The sequence below is a fragment of the Sitodiplosis mosellana genome, unplaced genomic scaffold (assembly GCF_009176505.1).
Source record: "Sitodiplosis mosellana isolate CC-2019 unplaced genomic scaffold, AAFC_SMos_1.0 Smas_scaffold_1, whole genome shotgun sequence".
NCBI classification, from domain to species: Eukaryota; Metazoa; Arthropoda; class Insecta; order Diptera; family Cecidomyiidae; genus Sitodiplosis; species Sitodiplosis mosellana.
The window spans coordinates 9,615,690-9,640,400 of NW_022595244.1; the positions used below are offsets into that span (position 1 = coordinate 9,615,690).

General features: G+C 37.1%; 5 protein-coding genes across 33 annotated transcripts in view; 1 reads left to right on the top strand and 4 right to left on the bottom strand.

The window, feature by feature from the left end:
• The window catches only part of LOC129579136 (casein kinase I), a 31,417-nt gene extending 21,083 nt beyond the window's left edge, over window positions 1–10,334 (bottom strand). For 24 of the 28 annotated variants that reach the window (XM_055468989.1, XM_055469019.1, XM_055468896.1 and 21 more), the window contains exons 1-2: window positions 9,612–10,294; window positions 1,712–2,609 (exon numbers count right to left, since the gene is read on the bottom strand). In XM_055468989.1, coding sequence (XP_055324964.1) covers window positions 1,712–1,782 — 71 coding nt within the window. In that variant the 5' untranslated portion in view covers window positions 1,783–2,609; window positions 9,612–10,294. Of the gene's footprint in view, window positions 1–1,711; window positions 2,610–2,904; window positions 3,044–9,611 lie in introns of those variants that run through there. The other 4 variants (XM_055468923.1, XM_055468906.1, XM_055468915.1 and 1 more) reach the window with 4 other exon arrangements.
• Window positions 10,335–13,103: 2,769 nt separating this feature from the next.
• LOC129566811 (myogenesis-regulating glycosidase) lies at window positions 13,104–15,698 on the bottom strand. Its single transcript, XM_055443065.1, has 6 exons — window positions 14,839–15,698; window positions 14,459–14,722; window positions 14,186–14,378; window positions 13,628–14,106; window positions 13,496–13,539; window positions 13,104–13,391 (listed from the first exon to the last, which is right to left on the bottom strand). The coding sequence occupies exons 1-6, from the start codon at window positions 15,681–15,683 to the stop codon at window positions 13,201–13,203; spliced, it is 2,016 nt and encodes a 671-aa protein (XP_055299040.1). The 5' UTR covers window positions 15,684–15,698; the 3' UTR covers window positions 13,104–13,200.
• Window positions 15,699–16,583: 885 nt separating this feature from the next.
• On the bottom strand, window positions 16,584–19,114 carry LOC129580477 (solute carrier family 35 member F6). Its single transcript, XM_055470935.1, has 5 exons — window positions 18,726–19,114; window positions 18,210–18,357; window positions 17,994–18,084; window positions 17,417–17,749; window positions 16,584–17,338 (listed from the first exon to the last, which is right to left on the bottom strand). Exons 1-5 carry the CDS (start codon window positions 18,800–18,802, stop codon window positions 16,839–16,841), a joined length of 1,149 nt encoding a protein of 382 aa, XP_055326910.1. The 5' UTR covers window positions 18,803–19,114; the 3' UTR covers window positions 16,584–16,838.
• Window positions 19,115–19,194: 80 nt separating this feature from the next.
• Window positions 19,195–23,318, top strand: LOC129580476 (MMS19 nucleotide excision repair protein). Of its 2 annotated transcripts, XM_055470934.1 has the most exons (7): window positions 19,264–19,544; window positions 19,623–20,006; window positions 20,103–21,952; window positions 22,019–22,264; window positions 22,325–22,492; window positions 22,568–22,776; window positions 22,857–23,318. In XM_055470934.1, the coding sequence occupies exons 1-6, from the start codon at window positions 19,475–19,477 to the stop codon at window positions 22,751–22,753; spliced, it is 2,904 nt and encodes a 967-aa protein (XP_055326909.1). In that variant the 5' UTR covers window positions 19,264–19,474; the 3' UTR covers window positions 22,754–22,776; window positions 22,857–23,318. The 2 variants fall into 2 exon arrangements, with proteins under 2 accessions (XP_055326908.1, XP_055326909.1); XM_055470933.1 differs by lacking the exon at window positions 22,857–23,318 and having other exon boundaries at window positions 19,195–19,544; window positions 22,568–22,833.
• Window positions 23,200–24,585, bottom strand: LOC129580478 (chromobox protein homolog 3-like). The gene is made up of 6 exons (XM_055470936.1): window positions 24,316–24,585; window positions 24,065–24,235; window positions 23,931–23,993; window positions 23,707–23,836; window positions 23,593–23,642; window positions 23,200–23,524 (listed from the first exon to the last, which is right to left on the bottom strand). Exons 1-6 carry the CDS (start codon window positions 24,379–24,381, stop codon window positions 23,390–23,392), a joined length of 615 nt encoding a protein of 204 aa, XP_055326911.1. The 5' UTR covers window positions 24,382–24,585; the 3' UTR covers window positions 23,200–23,389.
• Window positions 24,586–24,711: the final 126 nt, after the last annotated feature.

Sequence of the window (24,711 nt, forward strand, 5' to 3'; positions counted from 1 at the left end):
TATTGGAGTTATTTGTTCAGTACTCGGATGGATTGCAATGGTGTGAGAGGAACGGGCGTTCGTTTGCTTGCTCCTTTGCCAGACTGGAATATATATGGGCTGGTGAGCGAGCTAGATGAGAGGCGCAGCTCGTGTATGCGGTAGAAACACGCGACTATAAGACATTCGTTGGTCACATCGAACTGCGCACATGTTCTTCATTATTATTAATTCGTTAGCTCTCTATTTAGTATTCGACTAAGTGTGTGTGTTTTTTTTTCTCTTTCACTTCGATTTCAATGTCTGTGATGTGTGATAAATGACGGTGAAACATTCGAAAATTCCGTGCTTATGTATGCGCACGATCTCGCCGAAGTTACTGGAGTACATTACTGATGGCAATGTAATAGCGACATTCCGAATACATTTCAAGTGCTAAATAATTCGTTGATTGAAGGTGAGCGTTTTTATGTAAATGCTTCGTTCTCTTTCTATCTCTGTGTTTCTATTGCACTTGTGCTCCCACTGCTGCTGCTGTTGCTGCTGCTTCTTCGCATTGGCGTAAGACATGTACATCATTCATTACACATGTATCGACATACACACAATGTATGCAGCGCATATTCAAATTAAAGCGTATAAATTCTCAATGCGCTGCTAACAGATCAAATTCTCGCATTCTCAAGCCATTCAAATATTCGTACGGGGCCTTTAGCTATTGAGAGTTTTGCTTGTGAACAAGCATTTCTCGCGCATTGTCTTCGCTTTGCTTGCATTCAGTTTTGTCGAAACAGACTTATGTAAAACACAAAATATTCTAATTGAAATGAAAAATGTTTATTCACGAAACAGGGTGTGTTCATGTGCTGCAAATCACGTGGATATCAAATAAACTTCAGAAAAATGGAATAAATTGATGTTGCTCTTTTTTTCTTTCCTTCTTCGTATGCATCTGTTTTTTCCTGCATTGATATTATCATTGACGCAATTTGTTTGTCAAATATATGAATCACCCATCGGTTGGGGATTTCTCATTTCATCGACAAGTGCTTGGCGATATGTGGCATATACATTATTATTATTATGAAAGGCGCGCGTATGGCGGTGATCAACCACATTGAATGATGGCGAGCACGTTGTGTGCAAATTTCAGCGACGCTCGCGACCATACAAAACAACACACAAACACGAAAGCGCAAACAATAACAATGTGCACACCAAATCGAGGCAACGATTGATGACGTGCTTGCAATTGAATTAAATCAAGCACACTGTCGCTCATATTAGACTTGATAGATGAGCCCTCTTTGAAATTGGGTTAAATTTAAAATGTGTCATATGCACATGAACCACAACACAAACAAACAACACACTGTGACGCAAAGTCCAATGTCAAAAGTGGCATTTAAACTACAACAATTGAAAAAGAAGAGGAAAAAAAAAGCATATTAGCCAAACCACGATACGGCTCGACATAGTAGAAATACCAAACAGTTTCAATGCGATTGACCGGATGCATGCCAAAGATAGAAACCGCACACACAAATAATTGCGCTCGAATTGTTGAGGTGAAGAAACACATTAGAATTACATTCAATTTGCACAGCCATTTGCAGCCATTATTATAAATATAGACACCGGACAGTTAATGGTGCACTAAGCAATTTGGTTAATAAATGAAAATAAAAACAAAATGAACAGAAAACAGTGGATGTGTGAACATGGAAATTACCTTGTTTGTCGACTCATTTCGCGATCGCGGTATAAATTCGTGCTGCCGAATGGTATGTTATCTGTATACATACAGATCCAATTTGTTGACTGAATGACTAAATTCTGGCTGGCGTTTTGCTCGATTTCGATCCTTTTCTCTCACTCTCTCTCTCTCTCTCTCTCTCTGTCGCACTCACTCTTTCTCTCCCTCGATCTCTTTAGGTATCTGTTGTTGTTGTTGTTCTTTGTGGGACAATCGAAAACTCGCGACGAATCTCTAATTCGGCTCGAGACCAAAACTGCAACGGCACCAAATCACACACATAGAATATACCACACACATATAGAAACGGCACACACACGCACACGCTTAGAAACCATCGAAAGCCGACACCGTAAATTTTATCGTATTGTCCAACTGTAAATATAAGACGCCATCACCGTTGCCGTTCTGGTTCTCTTTCTCTCTCTGCTTTTAGTTTTGCAAACAATAAACACTAAAACAATTTCCGCTACTGCGTGTTTTTTTCCCGCTTGATATTTCCTTTATATGTGGAATTTTTCGTTGCTTCTTTTTTTCTTTTTTTCCCCGTTAATTCACTGTTATTCACTCGGATGGCTCTTTTCACCAAATGTTTGCAATACAACGGTCGCACATTGACAGTTCGATTGATTCGCGTCGAAACAATGGTACGACTTGTTGACTTTCCATTCAAACGTTATGTTTTTTTGTTATCTTCTCCTTGTTGTTTTTTCTTCTTTTCTCTGGATAAGGTCGATACGTTTAAATCGGTCTAATGGACTTTATTTCTGTGTTTGTACGATTCTTTCGTTGATTTTGCGTCGCCGTTCTTTTCGCCTCTACGTTTTCTGCACACGGTCTGTGATTGTTTAGAGCTGTTTCTTCTGCACACCGACTGGAACAAAAGAATATGAGGAACAAATCAGAGAAAAATAAAACAATTAGCACCGCAGAGAATGTTTGCTGAATTTTTTTTCTTCTCTCTCTCTCTTATCGTTTTTGCATTAATTAATATGGCTATTAACTATGACAGAAACAGGTAGAAAATAAAAAAATTTGTTCGGTTTGTTATTTTTCTTAAATTGCTTTCTTTTTGCGAGCCAAAAAGACACGTATATTTTCAAATCAATTTGTATGGTTTCGGTCAATGAGAGAACAACACATGCTCAATGGGAAAAATGGCCTTTTACTTGTTATTATTGGATTTTTGTGCGATGAGCTATCAGCCAAGAGTTGGTCTCGCGACATAAACTGCGCATGCAAAAACAGGCAACAACACGCAACCGAACGAAACTAATAAAAACTGTCCAATAATTCATCCACATATACATACACACACTCACGAAGTGAGAGAAAAAAACAGGGACGTATCATTCCGTTTTGTTTGGCTGGTGCTGCTGATGGAGGTGCTGCTGCTTTGCGCTTTAATTATCTACTTTTCTTTGATACAGCAGCACAGTTGTGCGAAACATCTTTTTTAACTTAAGCACATCAATGACCCGATATATATGTATTCGTAATGCATCTAGTCAACGGCTGTCGTTCGATCAAAACAATCGACTGGCTTCTATTCCCTTTTTGTTGTTTATTTATTCTCTCTCTCTCTCTCGCTCGCTCGCTCGTTTAGCAAGAAAGGCGAACACATTACAGAAAAGCAGCAGAAGAAGAAACGCAGAGACTGAACAGACGAACGGAAAGCACACATATATGCATCAAGCAGAGGGCGATCCGTACGCCTCAACACATTCGAGACAACTGGTGCCAATTCCAAAGAAAACGGAAATATTTTTATTTCTTTTCAGTGTTATTTTCGTAGTGCAGAGTTATTCGCATCAACGCCAAACCAACGTTGTATGAGATCTATACTCGAGCAGCGAGCGTACAAATGTATATGAGGAAGAGAGAGAGAGACACAGAGAGAGTTGTGTGTGTAAGATCCTTCTGTGTGATTAATTCGTGTGTTTGTGTGTTTAAACATGAATCATAGTCCATTAACTTAGTAAAAAAAAAACGAGATGATGGACATATTTGCCATTTGCTTGTATTGATAATCGATAGGCCTTCCAGACCAGCGCTCGATGATTTTGTTCATCTTTTTTTTCACTCTCTCGATTGAAACAGGTAAGTATACCTACGAAATCGATATTTTGTGCTGAGGTTATTTAAGAACAACTGAATGACTTGATGCTCATTTTAACCGATAACTACTCATTCGTGAGCGATGCGACTGAATGTGTGTATTCAACACATTTCGTGGATTTACAGTGTGCTTCGACAAAAAATCGATCAAAAGCTATATGCATGCGGGCGCTCGATGGTCCGGACACAAGCCTATTAGCATAAAATAGGCGACAAAAGTACTTCCGTACCAAGAGTGTATACTACTCTGTGCATTATGTTGTTATTTTGTACAAAATGCCATTTATGAAACGAGGAGGTCTTCTGCCTACGGTCGACAGGCTTCAATGGAATAAGATGACGGATTGTGTTTTTGTTTTTTCCCCAAAAGATGTTCAATTTACCGTACACGAAAAAAATCAAACACATATAAACACTTCCAATGACATTCCACGGACACAAAACCATGTACACATTTTTTTACGAATTCTTTTTTGCAAATAACTTTTTTTCTGTCACATTCGATAGCACAGACAATTGTAGCACAGACAAATCTCTGAAGCCAAATAATTACTTGATATTTTTTTAAGAGAAGAAAATTTCGCTTTATCATACGCCAAGGCGTATGATTATGACACACGTACAACGCAAAAAAACCATCAGCGAAACGAGCGCAATATGATCGAAAAATCTGAAATATGATAAGATAAATCCGAATCTAGTGTGTGTGTGTGTGTGTGTGACTATCTGTAAGTTTAGTAACAATGCTCTCTGAATGGACGCCAGTTGAGTAGTCAGCACACGCAAATGGGATATAAAATTGTCATACGAATGAGTGTGTGGTTGGCGTTCGCTCCAAGCCAAATGCAAACAACGGAAGATTTTGAACTGAAGCAACAAAGGCAGCCAAGTTTTTGCTCGATACGATTTGAATGAAATGATAATTAAATATATATATATGGAGCATAATTGCAACAACAACAAAAAAATATATGAAAAGCAAAGAATAAAAGCGAAATGCCATAAAAAAGAGCACATTACGCCAGTTACTTTATTAACATTATATCCATGTGTTGCGTTATCGGGGTGCGCTGTGTCTTTGTTGTGGCAAAAGTACTGCATTGATAAGTTTCAGCCAAACAGCAAATTCCCATTGTGCGTGATATGGTGTGAATGGGTCGGTTTTTGTTTGGCTCTTGTCTTATTCTCGGCGGTTGAGTGAATGAATCTCTCGGTTTTTTTTTTCGTGTGTGCAGATAATTCCACATGGATAATGGAATAATAGTCGGTAGTTCAGTTGGAAAATGCCATGAATATTTTCGCCTGTGGCTGTGTGGCACCAAAAACTTTTGCTCGCAACAAAAACACAATTCTTCGGAGTCTTCGGAGCGTTTGTGCCTCAATTGAAGTAGTTTCGTGTGGTGTGTTGTGGCTTTGTGTGTGTACTTGGATTTGACTTCGCAAATGCCAATGAACAATGAGAGAGGGCTCCAAAACAATTTCCAAACAAAATTATTTGGTATTTTATGAATAACTTACACCACCGAAATTATCATTCCATAGCCCCATTCAAAACGTTGAAATCAACAATAAATCGCAATAATTTGGTATAATGACTATTTTGGCGAAAATTGTTGTTTTTTTTTCTGTGTGTTTAATCGGTGCGGTTTTCTGTATATTTGCATTGATCGATCGAATGCAAAGCGAAGAGGCCAAAAATTGGTGGAAATAGTGTATGTGACATACAGAGCAAAGGAGAGCACACAACGCATCGAGCTAGCATTGCAAAAATCGATATACTTGTATATAATAATTCATAATACACAACCGTTCGGTGTGCAAAACCGGTTACCATTTTCATGTTTGTTCCGTTTCTCGATTTTTTTGAGGGTAAACGCTTGAAATAGTCATACAAAATGAACGAAAAATGAAGAGAAAAAAAAAGAACCAACACAAAATCGCATTTCAGCATCAACTCACCGATTCATGCACAAATGACATATAAATAAAACGTTTCATGGACGCAAATAAATTGCCAGTGATGAATTCATTTAAATTTATCCGTCATTATCTTATGTTTGACTATTATTAAATTGTGGCTCGAAACGTTGAAAATTGAATTCCTGTTTTCGATACAATCACACGTATATTTTTCGTCTCGAATTGTGTTTTTTTTTTGTTGCGTCAATATTGTGTATTCGATCTAATTTTCCGTGTATGTTTTATTTCATTTCTGCTTGCTAATTGAATTGGCTCGAAAACTGTTTCGTATTCAATACAAAATAGTCATTGCAGCAACTGAAAAGAAATAAACGGATCCCCTTCCACTTGCTAGATCTTGGTGACGGCATCTCTATTTCTTTCTCTATGTCTTTGTCTACTTCTCTTACGGCTTGTTGAGCGCACGCATACACATCGGTTTCGGTACGATTGGAAATGCCGGTCGACATACACACACAGAGAGACGTTCACTTTAGCCAACAGTGAAACCGTGTGTTCAATTTTGTAAGTGATCAAAACACACGAATCAACTCACTAACTGGCTAAAGGTAGACGTTAGCGTGCGTCATTGAATTAGAGAATATTTTTGCTTTGTCTCTCTCGGGCGCATGATGATATGAGTATTTGTTGTTATTTTTTTTTCTTCTTATTATTATTATTTAGGTACAATAGCTCCAGTTTTAACTGGAAACACTTAATTCGCTGCTTATTTACATTGATTCAAATCGAAAATTGAAGCAAAATAAGCTTGGTGTGAGTATGTGTGTGCTTTGTCATTGTCGGTAATTTACATTATTTGAATCGATGTGATGTTAATCCGGAAAAAGCAGGCCATTCGAATGTATATCGGAAAAATCAGGCACTGACATTATGAAACTGACTGACGTTCATGAAGCGACGCGGAAACAAATGAATCACACCGAAATGAAATGATCAAGAAAATGAATGGCCAACGACAATATATCCAATTTCGCTAGATTATCATGAAAAGGCCACAGCAGCAACAACAAATCGAGAGCAAACAACTGAAGTTTTAACTGCTGCAATCGTCGCCGTTTTGACGACTTGTGCGCTATCAAGTCGCATAAAGTGTTGAAGACGTTTATCAACGCAATTAAACCGTTGTTTTTTCTTCTTCTTCGTTTTGTTTACGCATAAAATGGTTCTGAAAATGACCCTTAATGTATGTCACTGTGTGCACATTGTATCTGTCTTTTTTGTTATTCGCTTCGTAAATTGTCGCATCTCTTTTTTTCTTTTTTCTTCTTCTTCTTCTTAAAGTTTTGTTTGTATCTTTGATGCCATCTTGAACATCAACCTTCACGTATTCTTCAGCCAACGCAATCAATTCATGTTCAGAGCATTGGTACGAAGACTTGATAGTAGAGCCGCTTTTGTCTTTCGCTCTACGTACTTTGCTTGTTATGTCACTTCGATGTAATTACATTTAACGACGGAAAGCGTTCAGATGCGCCAATAAACAACAACACACGAACCGAGTAATAAAACGGTGTGGATTACTGTAGCATCCGCATCTTGCTTGATACAAATTTGTATTTTTCAATCGGTTAGATTGCTTGAAGAACGGCTTTTCAACGCGCTCGCGTACACACTCGTGCGCGCTATGTTTGTTGAATGTATGACGTATGTGAGTGTGTGTTTGTGTGAGCGGATCGCTGATGCGATGTGAAGTGGAACGGTTTATGAACGCGAGCAGAAGAGAAGAGAAAAATCACACAAAAATGATAGCATTTAATGTAATTATTTCAACAAATTGAATACTCTTTTTTTTTTGTATCTTCAGACGATTTCTGCTATCGCTTCGGTTGTTTATGTGATGTATTTTGCCGGCACATACCATAGGCGACACTAACGCGATTCAACTCAGACAGAGAGAAAATGTTGAAGCGCTAGACCCAATACGGCACATTTGTAGCGTAAAAAACCATTACTTTTTAGCTTTAATGAGTGCAAGTAGAGCAAAGCAACCAAATCAACACCGAGTGACGTGTGTTTTGACCAAAATGTAGAAGACAAACGTTTGCATCATTACATTGTTTCACGATGATTATTATTACCGAGACCAAGTTTTATAATCATACATGGCTTCCAATTCTAAGATGAAATTTTATCAAAATAAAATGAAAAAAAGAAACAGCAACACATTTCCAATGCTCGGTATTCAAATACAAGTTTCGAAAAAAGAAAATACGAACAATTAAAGCAGTTGAAAAAGATTTGAAGTTGATTCACATTTGCATAAATTCTAATGTAATGCGAAACGAATGCGGAATCGACAGAGAAATGTTAGAAATTCAGGAATCAATACAATGCTTACGAATGAACTATGGTTTATGTGTTTTTATTTCTCTATTCGATTTTATTGCTTCATCGATTCGCAATCTTGTTATTTTAGTCAACATTTGAGATGAAACGATTTGCCGACGGATTTCTTTTCATTTGTCGCAGATTTCGAAACTGTGAACAGAAAAAAGAGATGGTGATGATACGACTCGTCACAAAACAAGGAGAATGTTTCAGAATGAATGTTTCACCAGACGAAGAAATACGAGCCCAAGCGAAAAAAAACACACGGAGAATTGAGGAAAAAAAGAACCATACCGCACACACAGGGCAATTGTTTTCGTTAATGGAGTTTTTTTTTCTCGGTTGGCAATACATGCAGTAGCCAAACAAAAAAAACTGTGACTTTTGCTTACTGTTCAAGTGGGCTGCAATTGGGTGAAAATCGTGTGGAACTCGTTTTTATTCTCTCACTCTCTCGATAAATTCCACCAATTTTTATATTTACTCAAATATGTATGTACTGTGTACACTGTACAGTGGTGTCGTGTTTCTTGTCTTTTGTCGTGAATAAAATTTTCATTTTCGGTGGATATATGTTGATTTTCCACATCGGTAATTCGATCGAATGTTTACGTGATTTAGACACGATATAAACCAAATCGCTCGAAAAACCTGAAGAAAGATGGGGAGAGCGAGAGTGGGATAGAGACAACCATCAGCACAGAATAAAAAGAAGCCAAAATCGAAGCAACGTACAACAATATTCACATGAAGAATGGATTTTTCACGCTAGAAACAGTGTCTGTGTGTAAGATGGAGTTATATATATTCGACACACTCAAAACTCGTAACGTTTTAATTTCGTTGCCGACTTTATTGTTGTTATTGCTTCTGTTATTGTTGTTGTCGTCGTCGTTGTCGTTGTCGTTGGTTTTATCCCTTTTCTTGTTCGCTTTTTTTTCAATCTCGACTCTCTCGACAATAAAACATAAATTTAAGGTCGTGTATGTGTGTGTTGTAACGATAAAATTTTGGGCCGTAATTAGATAGGTTGACATGAAGTGTCATATTGAAACAGTTAAAATGGTTGACAAAATCGTTTTGCGTCCACTGTTTGTTGGCTAATGGCTGGACAAAATCATTACACACTTTTTATGTGTGTTTTTTTTTCTTCGCCCAAATTAGAGCGATTAATCCATTTAACAAATGTATGCCAAGCGATTTGTTTTTTTTTTTCTGTATGTATACGATCAAGAAATCGAATTGTAGTCTCCAAGTAAAACGACCTCACGCCACGACTGAGCATTCTCTCTTTTTCTCAATTGCTTTTTTTCCTCAAAATATTTTGTCTTGAAACACTCATCGATTTTATTTTCCATGGTACGTCGTCCTCCTGGTCTCGTCTGTCTCGTGTATACTATGTCATTTTTCGTTTTGATGCTTATGAAATTTTTTGTATAAAAATACGTACACTTTACAAGTTTCGGTGTGTTTGTGGCTAATTTTTTTTTCCTTAGCTCACAATTAATGTAATATTCAGCTCAACGTTGAAGGTTTTTTTTCGCTCTTCTTTTCGGTCGGAAAAGAATGTACAAACTAAAGTTTTACTTCACTTTCTCGGCGTAGCCACCATTTTTACACAAAACACTTGAATTTCCAACATTATCCATATTCGTTTCTGTTATTTATTTAGTTTTTTTTCTTTTCCTTTTAACAATGTGGTCCGATTGAAGTTTATCTTTCCATTTGATACTCGTTCTTTGTAAATTTCTTCTTCTTCTTACTCGTCGTTTTTTTTTCTTCTCTACAGTATTATATATGTATGCTCACACAATTTTCCTTGTTCCTTGTGCGAATTGATTAGTGAGCATTCACACTACATGTTCGAACAATTTTTTTCCCGTGGATTTTTTTTCTCTTTTACTTCTTATGGAATTGTCTTAAATGTATTTTCACTTTTCACAATAAAATCAAATTTCACACACTTGAAATCAATTTGAACTAACTAAAAAAAGAAAAAGAAAAATGAAAAGAATATGTCTGCCAGAGTTTTTGTGTCGAGAGCGAGAGAGTTTTTAATATGTAGTTCGCCTTCTGTGTGTCGTTTTGGGCGGACGCAAATTGTTTTATGTTCGCGTACGTATGAAATGATTTCGTATGGTGGCTTCTTTCGTACGCTGTATCGTAAGTATGTATGTGTGAGTGTGTGTGTGTGACTGAAAAGAGAGAGAGAGAGAGAGAGAGTAAGTTCAGTGTGAGCCGTTAGTCGTGCCCGATGCAACTTACATCTAAATCACAAGCTCACACATATATATGTGTGTATACATGATTAACTGCTGTTGAATGCGAGGCAGATGCGGAGCATGTGTATGAGAGAGAATCGAACCGAAGACGACGAATTGCAGAGCGGTTCATTTTGGGAGCATTCATTCATGTATTGAATGTGGAAATACTTACAAAATCATAAAAATATTAATAAATATTTTGGTATTATAATTCCAAATTTTTTTAGGTTAAATTTTTTTTTTCAAATTCATTCGCAAGTTGAAATACAAAAAGAAATTATCAACGAAGAAATTCTCTCACTTCAAAAGAGTTAAACTAATCACACCAACACCAATGTAATGGTGCTGCGTGTTTCAGTGAGAGTAAGACTAGTTTAACGCGCAATGACTCATACATCTGGTGGTGCATATGGTTTCCTTGGCTCATGAAATGAACAAAACGCTCACATAAATATCCAATTAGACGGCTCTCTCTCTTTCTCTTGCTCTCTCATTCTTTCCGAAATGTTCATCATGGGTTCGCCGTCGGTGTGCTTGTGTGAGTGAACGCGTTTGACAGATCCCTTCTTTTTATCTTGTTTCGTTTTTTCTTCTTTTCAATATTTTGACATTTGGCACGGATTAGACTAAATGCAACACTTTGAACGGTGTCGCTGCACAACGGTTTCAACGATTAAGTTTGCAACTGCATTTGCCGTAGACATTAGGCAACTCCCTCGCTGAAATATAAGTCATTGCCACTTTGTTTTTTTTCTATTACTTTTACAAACCCACAAATCGTTGTCATCGCTATAATTTACCATTTATTAACAGTTTCCAGATAGCACTGAATACATCTATATTGAGAGAACAAAAAAAAAAACATTACACAAATTGAGCAACCAATGGTGTCTCGTTTGAAGGGTTTTATTTCTTCATGTCTACACCTTTTTTATACGAATGCAGCCAACGTTTATTATTGAACGTTGTTGATGTTTATATGTGCATGCTGTTATCAATATTCTTTCTTATCACGCGAAATTAAACTCGCTACTATTTTGTTATTGAGCAATAAGCATTTTTTTCTTCAAATTTGTCGAACGAAATACGGTAACACATCCAATGGAGCTGAATAGTCCATTAGCCATCTGGGACCTATGTGTGTTCCATTCAAATTTTGATCAAACCGTTTGCCTTTTGGTAAATAAACATTACGAGACACAGCGCCCACGGTCACTACTGGTGCCGAGAGTATATTATCGCTTAAATGGAACTCTAGAAATATTCAAATGGAAACATTAAGAAAAATCAATTTCATTTTTTGTTCACTAAGAATAAGCTTACCGTAGCCTATGCCCAACGCAACTTCATCCAAAAGATCAAGCCACCAAATAGGCTCATTCACTGGTTGAATAGGATGTTCAACCATTCGAAGATCGGGAATTACTTTTGGTTTTTTTTAAAGTGTTGCACAGCTTTTCTTTGCGCCTGTTTTGCATCGGCTACAAAGCCCAAGTAATAGTCAAACTGTATCGATTTTCTTCGGGTATTATACGGCAATTCATTTTTTTATGACAAAACACATTGTGTTTCCATGCACATTCTGATTTAGAAACAACGGCGCCTTGTCGTCAATATAAATAAAAGCTCCCTTGGAATTCAGCCAATAACGTTACGCCACAACGGCATTGTACTTGAGTTTCGAAACTAATGGCAGATCTTCGAATTGAGTTTTCGCAATGGGAAAATATTGCACATCAACTTGAGGCCCACCATACCAATGCACGTCTCCGGTTAGCAATGCGAAACAATCGGATCTTTGTTGCGTTGCACTCAAAACTCTAGACACTTTCAACAATGTAAAGTTTTCAGTGTCTTGCAGTATGCTGAATTCGATATGCCGTCCATAACCGTACAGAGTGAAACCGTTGTCAGGCTCAGTCAATGAAAAGTTTCGTATAAACTCATCATCCAAATACACTTGTTTCAAATTTCGCCCGAATTTAATCACATTATATGATGAACCTTCCTTCGAATTTTCAACATTGAATAGAAAATTACGGATACTGCTAAGAGACTTTCGATTGTGTCAAATAACACAAGGCCAGAGTGAACCAAATACACTTCATGTTGTGACATTGATAGCTAATTAGTGAAGTGTTTCCAGAAAAGAAGCCACTTATATTAGAAAATTTCACTTGATTTGTTATCAGCACTCAGGTTTTATTGACCATCTCTATTGAACTGAAACAGAGCTAAAAATATGAGATTGAAGAATGGAAAAGGTGACCTTCGAATCGAAAAACATTAAAATAATTTTTTTTCAATTCTAAACATTTTGATAGAATAAAAAACATATTTTGACACTTTTTTTCATGCCCGATAAATGCCAACACTTGATTGATATCAAATGGAATAATAAGAGACACAGCTGTGTCCGAACTAGTTCGAGAAAAAGATAATGAAATCTGTCATATCAAGTCAAACCGGTCGAAGATGATAAGAATTTGTGTGTCGCTGAACTCCCCTCTCCTCATCGTTATTCGCACTAATTTGCATTCGTTTTAAAGCAAATGATCTCTTGGTCATTCGTTTTGTTTCGAATCGAATATTTGTTTCGATAAGCCTTCGATTAATATACTCATCAAAGATTTTTTTAAATTTGAGTTTCAAATACTTTTTTTTTATTCAAATACTAATTTTGGCTTGTTATTTTGTTCGTTTTTCATTTGGTTTCTTTTAAATTTGGTCATATTGAAACAATGGAAAATAGTATAACAATTTTGTTTCTTGTTCTTATGGTTTTTCTCGAATAAAGTATGGTAAAACATCAATCGGAGCTGGATATTCCATCAACCAAATTGGTCCGGCATGCGTTTTATTCTGGTTTGGATCAAACCAATTTCCTTTGGGCAAGTAAACGTCACGGAAATCTTCACCTTTGTTTATTACTGGTGCAGCCAAAATGCGATCTCCTAAGAGGAACTCTGAAAAATTTGAAACAATGATAGCATCAGATTGAATTAAATGTTAAAAAAAAAATCAAAGGTTGAAACAAAAATTGTCAATAAAGCAAAAGCAAAATACTCACCGTCACTGATGCCCAATGCAACTTTATCTTTTGGATCGATCCACCTGTAACATTTTTATGTCACACATTAGTTGAGTAAAGTCAATTGCAGTTGAACAAACAAAAGTGAATCATTTCAAATTGAAGTATTACCAGATTGGAGGATTTACTGGTTCGCCAGATATGACTGCTTTTTCGAAAGCGGCCATGATGTCATCGGTGTATTGGGCATGCAAGTTAGTGAACTTTTTACTGATTTTGATTGCTTCTTCTGAGTAATCCCATGGCACGTACGAATACTGCAAACTTGGCATAAACACGTTTGCTTGAAGCCATCGAAGGAACAGTTCCTCAGAAGGTGCTCCTTTGTAGCCATTGCCGCCAATCATGTCGGGAAGAATAAATCCATAGCCAACAATGTTCATTTGAAGTAACGATGTGATTAACGTTGGCAAACCGTTTCGATAAGTCCATTCGGAATCTTTATCGATAAATCGTACGAAAATCGGTAAATCTTGTGTGCCTTGGCCAGAGCGTACTTCAACGATTGGACCAAACTTGCTTACAGCTCGAATATATGCTTTTGTTATGGCCAATGGATGGTCATCCAAATCTGTGTTTAATTTTGGATCCTGTAACATTTTTCAATTTTAGATTCAAATCCTTATTGTTGAACTAAGAAAAGTAGCTCATTTCAAATGGAAGCGTTACCTTCGGTAACCAGCTAGTTTCACCGGCATCAAACTTGAAGCTATCAATGCCCGCATCTTCTTGTAGTTTTTTCAATCGATTTTGATACCATTCAGCTGCTTCAAATTTTGTGAAATCAATATAGGCCGAGTCATTTGCTACGCTATTCCACCATTCTGTGTCGGGATTTCCTTCGTAATTTGTGACCAAATATCTATTCGCGTTTGCAAAAATGCAAGAGAGAGAAAAATGAATTCAAGAATGGAAATGAGTAAATGGGAGTAAAAAAGTTACCCTTTGTCTTTGGCTTCTGTATACCATGGTTCACAGCCTTTATTAATGAACGGATGAATCCATAATGTCACTCGGAAACCGCGAGCTCTTAAACCATCGGTTTGATTTCGAATGTTCGGGAATTTGCTGCCGAAGCTCAGAGCGCCATAGCAAATTTCCCAGTCATCGTCGATTTCCAATTGGCTGTTACTGAAGCCGTACCTTTCAATTTCCGATGCGAATTCTTCCACCGTTTTTTCGTCAATTGGTGCTTTATACCTTGCCCTATTTACGTGTTCAACACACACAAAAAAAACATACAAAATTGGGAAAATATGAAAAAGTAGGCTAAAAGCAAGGGTTAACAACTGATTCAAAATGAAAATTAACAAAGAAATTACCACGTCGACCAAATGGGATGTTCCACCATACGACGATCTGCAACGGCGGTTGGTTTTTCCAGGAATTTGGCCACAGCCTTTCGCTGAGCATCCTTGGCATCATTTCCAAAGCCCAATGTGTAAACAAAATCGATTGATTCTCTACGTGTGTTGTAGGGCAGTTCATTTTTAACCAGGAAACACAGTTGGTTGCTATTGACATTTTGATCCAAGAACAGTGGCACTTTATCGTCAACATAAATGAAACCACCTTCTGAATTCAACCAGTAACGTTCAGCAACACCCACATTGTCCTGTTGTTTTGGAACGTACGAATAATCTTGGAATCGAAATTTTTCCACTGGCCAATATTGATAGAAAATTTGTGGTCCGCCAAACCAATTCATACGACCCGTATATAAATTGAAACAGTGACTGTCTCGTTGGTTTCGCTTCAATAAACTTGACACTTTCACCAACGTAAAATCATCACTATCTTCAATCACTTTAAATTCAACATCTCTGTCCAAGCCATGCAGAACGAATCCATCAGCTGTTTCGGTTCTCGTTAAATTTTTCTCAAAATCAGCATTCAAATGCACCCGTTGTATTTGTCGGCCGAACTTTTGTACAGTGTAAACGGTATTCTGAGCAGTATTATCAACTTGAATGGCGAAATTTCCCAACGTATACACATATTTATAGTCTGAATCGACGATTGTCTGTTGTTTTGATAAACAAACCGTGCTCAGCACAATGAATAGAAATAATACAATTTTACTTTTACCCATGCTGATTATCGTTTGGTGCGGCTGTGAATAGCTTCTAACACCGAATGAACTGTTGAACGCTTCCGAACGATTCATTTTATAAGCGAGCCACTGGAGAGTCTTTACTAAATCTTAATTTTTTTTATATAAAAAAAACTACAAAAAAAACGCACACAACTTCTATCTCGCAACACTTCCACTCTGTTGGTCTTATCAATAAACTTCACATTATTATTCTGACGCACATACGCTCTCTATAATAATAAAAAGAAATATTTCTCAACTCGAAGCGGTTAAATGATACTAGAAAAAAAGTTGAGAGGAGTAAGTACATTCAAGCATATTATCAATATCCCAATCAACAAGTGAGAGAAACAATGCAGAAAGCATAACAATGAACTGATTACAAGAACGTGATAATTGTTCTAGAAAACAATAGCAATAGTGAATGGCTATTAACAGCAGAAAAGGCAAACAAATCCAAAGGACCATCAACGTTTCGACCGAACAAGCAAACATTTATGTTGGCTGCGCGATTGTTTGTCTGTAAATAAACCAAACACACTGAGCGGTACGTTTGTTCATTCATGTTCTTAACCAGAAATAGAATACAAATATGAATTGTGTAACACTTTTTCTTTTCTGCTAAGCCACCACCCATAATTGCCACTTGAATTGGTTTGCAATTTTCCGAATACCGTTCGATGAAATGTGACAATAATGCTTCACAGATAAGTTTAATTAAGCATTTCTTATCGTCACATTTCCATCATGATTACAGGACAGAATAAGAGGCAATAAATTTTTGTTCTAAGAATCAGATCATTCGATCGTAATCAAAACAGAAAGAAAACACAATAAAAATTGTAAATCATTTTTTGGATGATTTGTTGGCAAAAGTGAAGAACGAATTCTGTTACAGATGTTTACTACATTTTTTGTCGCACATTTGCTGGAGTGAATACGACATCGGGAAAATGATACAAAAAAAACACATTTTATCGATATAAAGTAAAAATTTCATTTATTTATTGACGTCAGAAATCAAAAAATGTAATATCTCTATAATTCGTAGTTTGTTATTGTTCTAATAAAATCTGTAGTTCAATAAACAATTTCTCTAAATTAAAACTAATGTGGCGCATTTTATCTGAAAAATATTTAGTTAAGTTTGCCGGTTGAAACGAAATTCGAGTTGGGATCAGACTTGTTTTCTTTTTTATAACAAAAGTTTTAACAAAAAAAAACAATTCATGGATTAGAAGTATCATCGGCGGGGCGATTGACGATGACATTGGTTTCGTTCACAACATTACCATAGATACGACGAGTGCACGAATCACGAATAAATCGATACGTTTGGCAAATCAATATATTATTGTAGAGGCACATACCAAACAGAAGGAAAACGAAACCACACAATGTCAACGGCTGAAAGACTTGCCAGCCGATGACCATTGAGAAGACCCAAATCACCAGGGTACGCACCGAATCCAAAACCATACGTGTAGTGGCCGAAATCTCTTTGGTCACACTAATACCAGCATAATTGAAGAATGCAATCGAAACGACTGTACCCAAGATGGAGACCAAAATTTGCCAACTATTTTTAATTTGATACAAGGCATCGAAGACATTTTCCAATGAGCCGGTTGTATTGTCGCTGAACGGTGGGCCAACTTTGATGTAGTAGAATGGCACCAAAAGTGCACCGAGTGTTGCAAAACCGAACAGTCCTTCGTATCCAACGGCTGAAATGTGATAAGGTAAAAACTAAAGTTTTTATCACTTTCAATTAAGAAATTATTCGAGTTTTTGAGTAATGTTACCTTGCAATGCAGGAATATCAAGGCCAGCAACGAATTTCTCTTCGTAGACCATTTGAACGGCGGTGATTATTTGGGCGGTCAAAATAAGTAGATCTCCGGTAATGATATCGTTTCTAGAGTGTTTTGAATCATCCGTGGACACCAACATATCGGCTGCACCAACCATAGCCAAACCGAGTACAATGACAAAGATGCCGATCCATTCTCGGGCAACGAGACGACGTTGCAAGAATGCCACGCTCAGCAATGCCACGAAAATAATAACGGCACCACGGAACATTTGGAAACTTGATGCAAAGGTCAAATTCAAGCCAATGTACATGAGTGACGTACCTAGAGCAAAATGTAAAGCAAAACATAATTAGTCATAAATCAATTAGAAAAACGCGCGACGTTTTGTAACCTGAATAGCTTAGATTGCATTAAGGTGAAAAAAAACCGAATGAATCACTAATTCAAATAATTTTTTTTTTCAATGGCAATTCGTTGAATTTCGTTGTTATTGATACGAACCATTTCATTTTAATTGTTATGAGTCGATTCAGATTGGAGGTATAAAATAGGTCATCTTACTCACCGACCATATCACAGATAGCAGGGATATATAAAGTGAATGCATTGAATTCCCGCGTTCCCTTAGTCAATGTATTTTCGTCTTCGGATCCATCCTAATGATAAGTTTAAAAATGAAAACTGAAATCTCTAGCAAATTTCCCATTGATTTCATTGATGTGAAAACACTCTGCTGCTTTCTCTTTTGTATTTTTATAAAAAAAACTTTTGTATAACTTACCCGTTTTCTACGCAATGTAAAGTAGACCGCTTTGAAAGTGAGAAGACAAAGGAATTCCCCCAAAAACATGGCACATGCTTGCACAAACGGATGTTTAAACTCCTTCTTGTTACCAGAAGAATCGGCCGATTCGACTGTATCAGCCCATCTGAAATATATTACAATTGAATGAATAAATGCATTTAATTAATGGCCATTGATTTGTGTAATACGAAGAAATACGATGCACACAGTAGAAAAAAATCGGCAAATAGGGGAAAGCAAATAATGCAGGCGCTATGAATTAGCGCTAGTGCAGCAAAAAAGAAGAGAGGAGTTGTGTAACAAAATTGTTGAATTAAATGCAGGCCAAGCGATTGTTGATCGAGAGCCTAAGAACTGTTTCGAAACCAATCCATGTGTGATGTGATCGGCCTCATTTATTGCTACTTGATTTTAATGGTACTCAAAATATCATTAACTTCAAAAGGTATTCGCAATGATAATCGCCATAAAATTATTAATTATAATACTCACTTTGTACTGAGTGTATTGATTGAACCGGTAGTGATTTGCAGAAGCGCAAGAAATATTTGATAATTTGTAAATGCCATCGCACAGAATGACTTGAGATTTTGGATTTAAAAAAAATGTCAACAATTTTATCACGAAAAAGTGTTACGCCTTAAAAAAAATAACTGAGTCAAATAGTGCGATGCTTGGGATCGGAGTTCAGTCAAACACACATACAAAACCAACAATCGAACAAAAAAGAAAATCTAACAGAAGCGAAAATAAACGCAAAAGAGATAGAAAAAACAACAGGAACGATGAATAAGTTGCAACTGTTACGAATGGCAACACATGAATGCTGAGCATAGAGTAGAAAACTAAGGAATTATCACCACAATGACAACGACCGAATACAGTCACTTGACGGCATTGAAAGCATTAAACGCACACCATTTTTTGGAACGAAATACACAAAGAAAAACCTTGTCGCATTCACAACAGTGTAAACTGTCAACGCTGTTTGACACATTGGAAACACTTGAAACATGTGAATATAAAGTCAAAGTCAAACGCATACACACACACACACACAACGACCGCAGTACAGCGAATACTGAATAGAAGGAAGATTCGCTTTGTTTTCGTTTAACCTGACAAAAGTGTTTGATACGGAACGTTGATAAGAGTGCAAAACGTGATACTGTACTTTGGATAGGAACATTAGAAATAGAAAATTCTGTTGAGTGAACCAAGGCAGACGTGTATATTGCACAATGAAGGATATTGAGAGCTGCTTAAGAACCGATGAAAGCATCACATCGTCTGCTACAGATATTGCAAATGGTTTGATGCGATTTTTTTTGGCGATTTTCGTCTCAGAATTTTTTCTCCTATGTGAAAATCTTTTTTGTTCTTTTTTAGATATCGTTGGCAAGAAGCTTGATCTGACTGGGTTCGTCGAAGCATTGGGCCCATTTTTAACATCAACCGATGTGGATGTTCGTGCAAAAGCGATGCGTTTACTATCATCGACTTTAGTTAATCTACCACCAGATCTTTTGAATCCAGTTCAGCTGAACTTCATATCGACATTCTATTGCGATCGTTTGAAGGATCATCACTCGGTGGTGCCAAACACACTTACGGGTGTTGAAGCACTCATCAAAATGAGTAATTTGCCAGATGAATGTGCTGCACGATTGCTACAAGCCATTTTCCAAAATGTTCCGTGTCAAAGTCAAGTGCGTGACGATCGCACGAAAATTTTCAACATTATCTCGGGACTGTGTAAAACCAAAACAAAAGGTCAGCAATTTACAACTTGTTGAACGTTCATTGTCACACGGAATGTAGATTCAGAATCAATTTCATACATTTTTCAATCATATTTCTCTCCCACAGAACTACAAAATATGGGTCCAGATTTCGTGTACGGTTTTATCAATGCAATGGATGGTGAACGAGATCCACGTATCTTGTTATTTCTGTACGATTTCATTCCGGGTTTCTTGGAAACATTTCAATTGGGCCATTTAAATGAAGAAGCATTCGAAGTGATCGCCTGCTATTTTCCAATTGATTTCAATCCATCGCCAAATGATACCGGCGTCATTTCTCGCGATCAATTGGCGGAAAAATTGGCCGATTGTCTTTGTTCAAACGAATCATTTGCAGAAGATTGCATCAATTTGTTGGTCGAAAAGATGGAGAGTCAGTTGAGTGTTGCCAAACTGGATTCATTGTACTTATTGTCAAAGGCTTCACAAAAATTCCCTCCAGCACAGATTGAAAAGCAATTTCCGGACATTTGGAAGGCGTTAAAGGTTGAATTGTTGCCGGGAAGCAGCAAAGCGATAACTGTGGCAACACTCGATGCATTGCAAGTGTTGTTGGTTAGCTTGAGCAAGGATGAAACGGTCATCACTAATGTACTCACAGTGATTCTCGCAGCCATACTACCGTCGTTGTCCGATGTGAACAGCCGAATGTTTGCCCCGTCAGCGGCCATCGCTTTGAAATGTGTTGAAACTAGCAAGGTATCTGCTAAAATTGTCACCTTGAAATGTCTTCCGGCATTTTTACTGCAAATCAATCACGGTAATACCGATCAACAAGTACAAAGAGGCACATTGATCGAACTCTCTGCCCAGCTGATTGCAACGTGCATCGAAAATGAAGTGGTCAACGAAATCGACGAGAAACTATTGGAAACGGCACAATTCGAATTCATCAATTGTTTGGTGCCAAAAACCGTAGACAGTGAAAAATTAATCAAAATTGGGTTGCAAGCACTTGCCATCACTGCACCAATCATCGTTGACTCGAATCGTACTCTCATCTATCGCGCCGTCAATTCGTACTTGCTGGAGGCAAATGCGATCAGTACAACTCCCATTGATTGCAGCATCGTTCTAAGCTCATTCGCCGCTCGCTATCCAGATGAGGTGTCCACTGAGATTGTGAATCAAATCCTGAATATCGATTACATTGCCGAGAAACTGACTCTAGATGCCATTGCTGAATTATTTGAAAATTTATGCTGTTTGATTGCAATTCGAAAATTCCGTGAAGAGATTCTACAATTTCTGTTTCACAATATATTCGAACAGAATGCCTCGAAAATCGAACTACGCAATCAGATTCGATTGATTGGCGTTCGTGTGTTGCGACACATTCTCGACGATGACAAAAATGAGCAACTTCACGAGGAAATGTACACGCGTTACAATATTTTCGATCGTTTCCTCGAATTGATACACTCAAAGCAATTGGATGAAACGAACGCCGACAAACTCACCGGTGCCGATGACTTTCTGTATGAAATGTCGCAAATTTTGCGCATCGTCGTCAAAGCCTTGGATGTGGAGACGCAGAAACAACTCGTTGAAAAATACCTAAAGTCGATTAATTTACAGTTGAAATGTGATTTGTATTATGCATTGGGATTGCTCGGGTACTTGGAACAGTCGGTCGATTTGGAAAATCATTTTGAGAAACTCGTCGATGAACTCACGCAATTGTCACTGAAAACGGATGACGAAGATGTTACGAAAATCAGCAATCAATTGCTGTGCAGCCTATTCAACAAGTGCCCGGATAATGCACACCACAAGAGCATACTGAAAAAGATCATCAATTTGATTAAAGACGAACTAAAGAAGCACAACAAGAAGGCTGTTGAAGTGTTGTCATGGTTGTCAAAAGGTCTCCTGACTCGTGGTCACACTGAAGCATCGGAACTCATTGATACGGTACTTTTGTTTTCATCGATTTATTCTGAATTTGATTCCATATCATTCGGTTTTTTGTGATTACAGTTGATTGAATTGCTCGAGCATCCAACCCTTTCGGAAGCCGCCGTGGCTGCGTTTGATGTTCTCTCCATTGAATTCCCGCAACTGCATTTGCCGCAAGTGAAGCACTTTTTCAAACAGAAATTCTTCCAAATTTGCTTGAAAGGACTGTGGCACAAACTCGAAACGTACTCAGAAAAGCATTTATCGGCATTTGTCTTTGTGCTCAAGATGACACCGCATCAAGTGCTCAAGAATGAGCTACAAAAGGTAGAGGTTATGTCCCTTATTGAGTTATCAGCTATTTATTCTCATGCAAATACATTTCAGATTGGTCCAGTTTTGCTGAATTGCCTCAATTTGAAGAGCACGAAATCCGTCTCGACAGCCTTGACCATTGTAAAACGTTTCATAATTGAAAAAAATGAGTTCTTCCGGGATCATTTGCAAAATTTGATTCCACAATGCATCAAATTGACGACATGCAAAGACTCAATGGTATGAAATCTGTCAACAAAGACACTTTTGATTAAAAAAAAATCATGTTTCCTATTTATATCTTCTTCCCTGTAGAATATTCGCATTGAGGCAATTGATATTCTGTCAGCAATTACACAATATCCAACGTTCATCGTTCTGCCGTTTGCCCAGGATGTTTTGTTTGGCCTGCAGCCGGCTTTAGACGATCACAAGCGTTTGGTTCGAAATGCTGCTGTTGTAGCACGCAACAAATGGTTTTTAGTTGGAGCCGAAGAATAGATATTTTTAGCAACAAACAATACGTATGTTTCGAGATTCTAAAGAATAAAGCGGTTTATTTTTCAAATGTTATAATGAAATTGACGTTTTTTTTTCATGACAGCAATAATAACTTTTTGCCAAAAAAAATGGTTCTTCAACTATTTTAACCCTTCCTAAAGTAACCAGATACGGCAAATGCTGTAACTACGATACCACTTAATATTTATTGCATACTTGTTTGGAAAAAAAAATGTAGGAAATTGAAGCAGCTTTCGTTTGATACCTTACTCGTATCAATTTGTCAGCTGTATCGAAAGTTTTTTTTGTTGAAATGCAGTATGCTGTTCATGCTGTAGAAAAATGCGAAATTTTAGCAGAATTCCTAATTTTTCTTCCTCTCATCTAATGGGTTTTTACGTTCGTTTCATTGTTAAATTAAGATTCATAGGACAAAAACACATCAATTTAACTTTGTGCATCATTAGTTTTACGAAATTTATTTTTTTTAGGCTGTTACAGCAATTTGACATTTTTGTCTCTTTTCCGATTTCCTCAATAAATACCCAATTTTTCAAAAATCTAAGTATGGAATTTTTCCCTATTTATCATGGCACATAACATGATATTAAAATCATTCAAAAGCGCATCAAAGGGTTAAAAATCCTGAGGGAAATCACCATCGAATTCAATGAGGGCCTTACGGCCATTTATTGCGATATATAATTCATCGATGGTGAATAATTCCTCGGTGGCTTCCTCTTCATTCTCTTTAATGATGGTAAAAGTTGGCTGCAAATAAAAAAAAATTTGATCACGAGATATTTTTAATAAACGGATCATACACGGTTTGATCTTACCACACCATTGAAACGGCCTTCGTAAGCACTAATTTCCTTCACCTCCAACACTGTAATAATCAAACATAAGAATTAATCACTGCGGTGAAATAATAAGCATCTGAATTGTATTACTTTCTTCATTATGGTATCGGTCACCATCTTCAAATTCTTTGATTATTTGTGCACAGTCTTTCATGTTTTTTGCCTTCACCCAAGTATTCTGCGATACGTTGAACCCTTTCCATTTAACCAAATATTCCATCTGAAAAGAATTCATTGATTTGAAACGGATATGAAATATATGGAACAAAATGTCAAAATGCAAAATTCCCATCATTGATTGACATGGGACATACTTTTCCATCTTCATCTTCAATCGAATCCACGATGCCTTCCACTTCGTATTCTTCCTTCCACATCTATGATAACAACAAAATACATTTTAATGTAAAAACTTGAATGCATGAAGGCAAAATCAATTCAAAATCACCCCGTGCGATTTTTCGTAAATGGCGATTGCAGTCGGACAATTGCACAGCTCAGCTGATACCCATTCTTTATCGTCGTCGTCGTCGTCACTGCTATCATCATCGGGGTTACTGTCATCGTCATCGTCGTTGTCTTCGCGCTCACTTTTTTTCCACTTCACCAAATATTCAACCTTCAGATGAAACAATATGAATTGAACATAACAACAATCAATTCAAAGTAGGCAGTAAATGTGTTTTCTCGAAAAATTACATTGTTGTTGATGACTCGCTTGTCCAAAATCTCCTCCACTTCACACAAACTACTATCGTTCGACATATCAACGGATTTAAAACAAGGGACTTGAACAATAAATTTATTGGGCGGTAACAAACAAAAAAGGAATTAACGAAAGAAATAAACGAATAACAATTCTGTGACTAATTTGTAGCTAATGATATGGTACAGTACAATGAGACTAAACTGATATGGTACAGATACAAACGATGAATGTGCAAAATTGGTGTCGTGTATATTGTACCGTTACCTGAAAGGAAAAAAAGCAACAACGAACAAGCATAAATGAAGAGATCGATGAGAAATTCTCAGAATGGGATGAAACGTATTTCAAACTATGCCATCGCTTTGATCTATTATCCAAAACTACGA